The 7862-nt window shown below is 43.4% G+C and overlaps 1 protein-coding gene across 1 annotated transcript; it reads left to right on the top strand.

The window, feature by feature from the left end:
- Window positions 1-3797: 3797 nt before the first annotated feature.
- On the top strand, window positions 3798-5464 carry H6S33_009256 (uncharacterized protein; the record flags this gene model as incomplete). Its single annotated transcript, XM_044840632.1, has 11 exons — window positions 3798-3912; window positions 3982-4042; window positions 4099-4201; window positions 4248-4256; window positions 4426-4503; window positions 4562-4814; window positions 4907-4942; window positions 5005-5063; window positions 5235-5293; window positions 5352-5377; window positions 5436-5464. 11 exons carry the CDS (start codon window positions 3798-3800, stop codon window positions 5462-5464), a joined length of 828 nt encoding a protein of 275 aa, XP_044698071.1.
- Window positions 5465-7862: the final 2398 nt, after the last annotated feature.

Genomic DNA, 7862 nt, shown 5'->3' with positions numbered 1-7862 from the left:
CCGTAACGGATAGCCACTTGATACGAAGAGGTCGTGACTTCCGTATTCGAGACATCACCGAACTCCACCCCCCTCTCCCCTCAAAGCTATACCGTAATAACTAGTTAGCGAAAATAAGTACGAATACAATAATAAAATTCCCTCGGACTAATTGATTGTTGCTCCGGAGAGTTCACTCAAATAGTCGAATCTAGGCTTTCGGCGTTTTTTTTGTTTTTTTATTTTTTGTAATTTTTATCAAGTGTAATATAGGTAGTAATTAATTATAGTTGGGTAATGTATATAACTATTCGGACTCCTACCAAACGTGGCCATATGTCCCCATCCTTCCATCAACAGCAACGCTGCTGTGATCCCACGGGATTGCAATCAGTACCCAATTGGTTGGAATACACTTTTGTGACTTTATGGAATGGGTGGCAGAATTGCTTGGGTCAAAGCCGGTATCCGTTTGTTAACCATTTATATAGAAATCGAAACAATCTGAATGGTCGTACTGTTAAAAGATTATATTGTAAAATCCCCCCAGACCTATTATGGCGACTAACATGGAGCCTGAGAGAAGAAGTTGAATGTCACTGTTAATCGCCTCCGAAACGCGGAAATTTCTGTATCCTCGGAGATTGCATTAATCCCATAGTACAGTGCATCGGGGCTCACGTTAATCATGAGATTTAAAGAAAGTAACCATATATTCTGATATCCAAGCAACTGGCTGGCTAGCTTCAACAAACAAACTTTCGTGTCTGCGGTACTACTTATCTACCCAGTTTCGTTTTCGACGCACCTCACCCCGTAAACCTGTTTCTTGTACTCATTATTGATTTTACGTGGCTTGGGTGGGACTTACTATTTGTTGAGAATGCTTTGGCACGTTAATCGCTTATTCTCTACGTATCCACCATCCTATATCCAACTTGAAGAGATTTGGGCCCTGATAAGGTTGTAATACTTTTGTTTATCATTCTGATTCGCTCTAAAAAGTCCACCAGCGAATAGTCCTAGTCTTAGGCTCCGACTGACCCGTAGTATGTCATTATGGCCTCATATCAGTAGACACAACAAATACCCGGAGCTTGAGCATATATAGAACTGTATGGGTTCTGTTTGCGTTTCAGAGCATTTGTCTATAACTAAGGTTCCCAACAAATCTTTTGCGGGTCATACATACCTATCGTTAAAGAGCCATTAAGAGTCATGATATGTAGGAAATACCCAATTATTATGCTTTCGGGTTTATACTGTTATCAATTGACATGTATATGTACTGTAGGTACTTTCCCGCTGAGATCCGGATATATATTGTAGAGGATACGGTGCCGGCTTTCCGTGAAAGTTTAAAATATATCAATGACATTTTTTAAAGCTCTCTCCATTATTTGATTTCACGTTCTCATGAAGAAAAAAAAGAGAGGTGAGGAAAACGGAAAATTAACTGAATCATGAACTATGACTCGTTCTGTTCAACTAAAACAGCTCTCGCATACCATGTTAATTAGACACACCTTTTATAGGTGATTAGGTCCGTGATATCGAATTAACGTTTTTATATTAAGCGTAGCTAGTATCGAGAATACCTGAAACTCTCGGTGGTACGAAGGCGGTCGAGCTCGGTGGTTCGCACCTATTTAGAGGCCGGTCAACAAGTTATTAATGCTTGATTATATGTGGGCCACCTAGGCTTGAATATGTTTAGCTGAGGTTTGAGGAATCTGAATTGTTTTGTTGACCTTTCTTAACAGATAACTGATGGATCAAGATGTAAGTGGAATATGCAGTGCAGTGGTAATACTCATGGTTTGCTGGTTATTCAGCACTAGCACCAGAATACGCAGAGATATCGTTTGAGTTCTCTTTATTTTGGCTTTTAGCTATAGAGGTTATTCTGCCTTGGGGTCTCAGTACGTCTTTCTTTGAGTCTTGAAACATCATCCAAATAATTATTAGGGACTGGAGATCAGATGAACTTAAACCCATCTTTATGACATGCAAGGAAGGTCGAACCTCATCGATGATTGACCGGTGCAACATCTCATTTAGATCGTCGTGCTTAACCGAGTAAACCTCCCAAATGCTGACACTTTTCCAGAAGCCAGCTGTAGACTGATCGACGCATGTATGGAGAATATCGTTCCATGGGCTTGCATGTGAGATGTGGATGAAATAAAGCAACCTCTATTAATACCGACAGATTTATGGTACTGATATATAGCTTTCGGGGGCGGTGCTCGCCTGTTTGTTCGTATGATTAAAGACTTCACCCAACGGCTAACATATAGCACGATGATTCTCAGTAGCAAGTAGATTAGAGTGGGGAGAGTTCTACCAGTAAGTGTGTACGTCAGGCCATCCCATGATGTATACGTATATGTATATAACCCTTCCCGAGAAGGGACACCTGACAACCTGACTTCGTAGCCTAGGAATATCACACCACTAGTACTATCACAACGTTCGATCGACTACGCTGAAGATGGTTGATACAGTAAGTACGTAGTGGAATTAAACCAAAATTCGATATATGAGTTCCAAATAGATAGAACCGCGGGCTAACTCATTGTGAATGAATCAGGCCACATAGGACAGATCCTAGAAGGAGAAATGAAAGTTGGAGTTCGTTGCGTGTGGCCTGTAGGTTATCCATGCACACACGATCACTCGTTTCCCTTGACCTTAGGTCTCGGATTTTTTTTTTTTAACCCTAACTTTATAGAGGATATTTGCTGGCTCACGCTTTATCTCTACAATAGCTAGTGCTTGATATGTATACGTATAGTATCTGGATATAAGCATGCATGCGATGTTTATTGAAAAGCTTTCCTCCATGCAATTAATGAATTAAACAAAAAAAAAAAAAAAAAAAAAAGCTTTCTTCCGTTTTTATCTTTATTTTATTTTTTTATATCTACAATTGTAAGTACCCCGCGATCCCGCCCCGCCCAATCTCCTTTAAAGTAGAGTATCTCCGAGCTATCGCTTCTGATATAAGTCAATGATCTAAGTAAGGAGTTAGACTACCTTAAAGGTTCATCTACTTTAGCTTATTTGATAATTACCGAAGAGCTCGAGTACATACTCTACATATTAGAAAAGGGGCTCTTTCGATATCTAATTCTTTAATATGCACCTTGGAAAGGAAGGTCTCATTCATAACGGCGGGGCGATTCAGAGGGAAGTCTTGGAGTCGTGTTTATCGAGGAACAAGCACATACATGGATTTGCATTAACGTGCTCGGAGCTATTTTTGTGGAATCGATTTGATAGGAAAGTAATTGGTGACGTATCGAATGACAGCCGCTGAGGGTAATTATGTAACTCCCTACATGGATTTGGCTTAGTATAAGAAATATCTGATCTTTTGCTAGATAAACAGTTATAATTAGGACAACGTTAATTTAAAAGGTTGGTACCTTTTCGCTATCGTAATGAAGTACTTATATAAATCATAATCAGGTAGATACATGTATCTTCACCACTCAAGCGCCCCACTCAGACAGTTGATGGTGATTGTTGGGAATAGGTATAAGCCGGTCACAACGTGGGTCTTGCAATGTTGTGCCAACTATCCGGTGAGGGGCTGTCCGGGTGAGTGATGAAGACGTCCATGTATGTACCGGGCGTTGACGGTAAATACGAAGAATCTGATAAGAGAATCTTGCTGTGAAATAGGTGTGTTTATCTTATCAGATTCTCGGTATTTAATGTTAACCCCCGGTACGCACCGCACAAACGATGAAGTTTCTCGATCTCGCTCGGATATTTAATTTCACGGAGAGTACCGCCCGTTACTTAAACTCATGCAAGCCTCGTCGTTACCAACCGAAACAGGGGAGGGTCGGAGCATGGATCCGTGGGCGACCTGCTATGGGAAGACTTGGAGAGCTTGTACCTGCACTACACGCATATATACATGTACGCTTACAGACTCTACCTACTAAATAATATATGCTCGTGCTGGTTACCCTGCCAATATACATGTAGATGGCAGACATAGAGCATGCGCACGATCGCCGAGTTCGATTAACGTAATTTCATGGAAAATGTGAGTGTCCAAGAGAGGAAGTATTTGGGGTAAATGAGTACTAATCTATAACCTAGAGTAGACTACGACAAGCACGTGGTCGAGGAATTCACTCTCTCAAGATCTGTATGGAGGAGTCGTTTTGATGTTACCAAGATCCCCCATTATATGCCAAGCCGAGTTAGTGGAGATGGAGTTACACTAGTTTCTCGCTAAATTGTTCTAGATTAGTACGGTTTGCTTGGCCCAATTAAAGAAGAAACGGTGAATCGGTGGCTTGACCTGTTTTCGGCAAATATAACACCTTAAATAGGTAGGATGAACATATTCTTGAGCCAGTAGAGCAAATAGGTAACCCCTTCATGAGCAGTAGCTAATGACAGACATAACTGGAATTTAGTTAGCCGGACGTCAAGCTTGCAAAATTTGATGTTATAGGAGCTCATTTCGCACCTGCCTACAGAGACCACAGGAATTACAGAGTACGTAAGTAGTTATGTACATAACTTCTCAAATGACATGTTATTGACAAACAGATAGACAGCTGACCACCCTAGGAAGCAGCCGGAAACACACCGAGATGGTCCTTCTCAGCCGGGATGGAATGTCCAAGAAGATGGCGCCGAATCTACGAGTATGCACCTCAGAGGCCAGCTATGGATAGGTATATTAATACAGATGGATAACCGCCAACTACATACATACATCCGGGCAGTCCAACGTCATGACTGGCATCATAACACCGCCTTACATGGACCGTTGCCTGAGGCCGAAATTTATGTGCGTAGAGTATGTAGGTACAGTCGTAAACCGTCACTCGATGAATAGCCTTCATTTCTATTGGCCCAAAACTCCTTGTTTGTCGACAGAGGGTGACAGTGACAGTGATCGACTGTACATACTCAGCTACCTCTTTGAACGGTTTCTTTCCCTTCCACCCTGACCTGGGAAAGAAGGCTGAATGAAGCATTCATATCCAAGAGACCTTTCAGCTGTGTGTGGAAAGAGCTGCAAACACCCGGACGCCGCCCCCATTGCCGTGGTTTGTTCCATAAACTACTTGCTGTTCATGTCACACGTCCAGGTTGTGGTTGTTCGTTTTCCGTTTCTTCGTCCCCGGGTTTACCGGTCACAGTCAAAAACCGTTGTCGATCCAACTTGGGAAGTGTGCAGCTAACCGGCTTGGTATGTTTACTGCGTATGGGATCAACAGTCAAATCCGATCACCTGCACCGACCGGCCAGCCAATCAGCGTTGTAGGTACCTTGATACGTTCGTATTCACTTTCTGCTCTACCTACATCATATTGATAGTTACGGCGCAAGTCCAGGGTGTTGAGTATCTACCTCAAGTGTTGTATCTATTCCTGGTTATGGTGGAGATTGAGACGCGCGTGCCTGACTTTCTCATGTAGCACTAAATAACAATCAATTATTTGTTTAGGCGGCATATTTCTCTTTCTCGTGGTGGATGTTTTCTGTGATAAGACCTGTGCCCACAGCATACGGCCGCTACCGGCACTGTGGTCTAGAGTACATGTATGTACCTAACAGAAACGGGTGACTGCATCTCAACTTACCGATCGGCGCATATTTTTTTCCGTTCAACGGTCTCCTCCGCCACATTTCACATTTCCCTGCATGAGGGGAAGGCTTCGAGAAAAAAGGAAGGGAAGGGTCCGGCTGGCAGTTTCTGGGTGCTCTGGATCAACTATTTGGCGATAGGCTAAGAGCTTTTACCTACTCAGTACTGCTACTCTAGATACCACATTGCAGTTCTTTGGGAGGGACATGGGAAATGTGTATGTACAGCCGTGGGTACGATCCGGGTTATTTTAAAGAACACAGACATTACCTAGGCGGAGGCAGGCATCGGGGGTTCGATTGAAAACATTCGGGACATTGTGTGCAATATGTAGTATGATGGCTCTTGCCGTAGGTAAGCTGGCAGCGTGCATACATAAGTTAAGATCAACGCAAGATAAAGATTTGGAGGGGATGGCTGCATGAAGTGAGGGAGGAAGGAAAAGAATGTCGGAACACCTAGCTTGCGGGCCGACATGATTGGATTTTTGATAATTAACTATAACTCAGCCCAAAGAGTTCGTTTTTTATGGCATTTGCATTCACCGACTCTTTGGACATTGAGATTTTTTTCTTTGCCGTATCGTAAGTAGGGGACGCCGTTTGTTGCAAAAAGCGTCATTTCAACGCTTCCGTTGGGCGCCAACCAAGCCTTCGTCCCGCCGTCTAAGATACGCCACGAAAAAAAAAAAAAAAAAAAAAAAAAAAAAAAAAATTAAGGACACTGCCCACAGTGCCAATGAGCTTGTCCATGCCCAGGTTGCCCTTGCGCATCCGTTCTTAGCTGCGTTCGTGGGATGTGTGATCAGCATCAGCATCAATCCTTTATGTGTTTTGAGTCCTTCTCGATCTCGCTGCTGTTGTCCCTTTCTTGTGTACCTACATGTAGATATGTATCTACAGATCTAACAAGGTCAAAATACTCTTATGTGACCGTCCAGAATCGGACCTTTAACTTCTAACGTGAACGAATCCCTGTTGCCCTTTCAAGATCGGCACATTCTCATTTGGGCTGGTGTCATAGAGGAACGTGCGTACGCCTCAAGAACAATTCATGTACGGTAGAGTAGGCACTGTAAGATATTACATCCTGTATGTACTCTTTCTGCCTGTACCATTAAGGCGTGTGAACGTATGTAAGTGAGGTTGAGTGAGTTTGTTGCTGTCGAGTGGCTTGTTTAGTGTAAAGAAGAGCGGTAGGTACTTTACTATAGAGTACCCCAAGTCCTTGGCCCCATGGCGCTAGAGACGAGGAGCATCAATCATCACCACATAAGGTATGTAGAGTACGTCAATCCCTTTAGACAAAAATCGACTCATTTATTTACATCGCACTTTCAACTGAACGTCGGGTCCTCTTTGCTTTTTCTCTCACTCTCTCATCCCACCTTTTTTTTTTGCTTTTCCCTGATCTTTGCTGCTTTGGGAGGAGACAGACACTGTGTTGTTATTTCCCCTCGTTTACAGGCTGGAATCGAAGGAGGATAAATTCTGCTGAACGAGTAGTCGAGGACAGATAACCAGGCAAGAGAGTGGTGCGGGTAACAAACAATACCTATCAAATTGTCGCGGTTGACCGGGTGCGTATCTGAGTTTGGGGGTGTCAAGGTAAGCGGATCCTGACAGGAATTTGTGGAGGAGGGAGAAATAGAGAGAAAAGGTGGTGGTGGTCGCTCACTCACATGCCTATCCTGCCGTCTTGCAGTCTGCCTACACATATCCTCACCAATCTCTCCACACCTATCACTCGCTCGTCGACACTCTGAAAAAAAAAAAAAAAAGAAACGGAAGAGAGGGGAAATCAAATTAAAGGATAAATAAATCTTAATAATAAAAAAGAAGTGTACGGGTCGTGGGGGGAACGAAGACGATAGAGCGGAAAAAGAAGAAGGAGAAGGTGGTTGGCGGAGAGTGTAATAGAGGAAGAGCGAGGAAAGAGGAAAGAAGCAGCATTGGAAGATCATTAAGAAAAAGGTGCACAACGATCAGGCAGGAGAAGGACCACAAGATCACAGAGGACAAACCGCCAGACGGAACAAGCTAATTAATGCAGCAATCGTCCGAACAGGAGTCCCCGACGAAGACGAAACCGCCGTCGCTGTCTCCCGTCGCCGCCCTCCCGCGGCTACTGACAGTTGCAAACTTTACATCAACGATCAGCTTCCTTCAGCCTTAGAGCCTCCCACGTAGTGGTAGCAGTAGTACTATCAGTATTCTGTAGTAGCATCGAGTACCTAGTGAGTATCTAATCTCTCGAG

The sequence above is a fragment of the Morchella sextelata genome (assembly GCF_020137385.1).
Source record: "Morchella sextelata strain SCLS chromosome Unknown scls_3, whole genome shotgun sequence".
In the NCBI taxonomy this organism is placed as follows: domain Eukaryota; kingdom Fungi; phylum Ascomycota; class Pezizomycetes; order Pezizales; family Morchellaceae; genus Morchella; species Morchella sextelata.
Note: the sequence above shows the minus strand (reverse complement) of the source record. Positions and strands in the feature narration are given on the sequence as shown.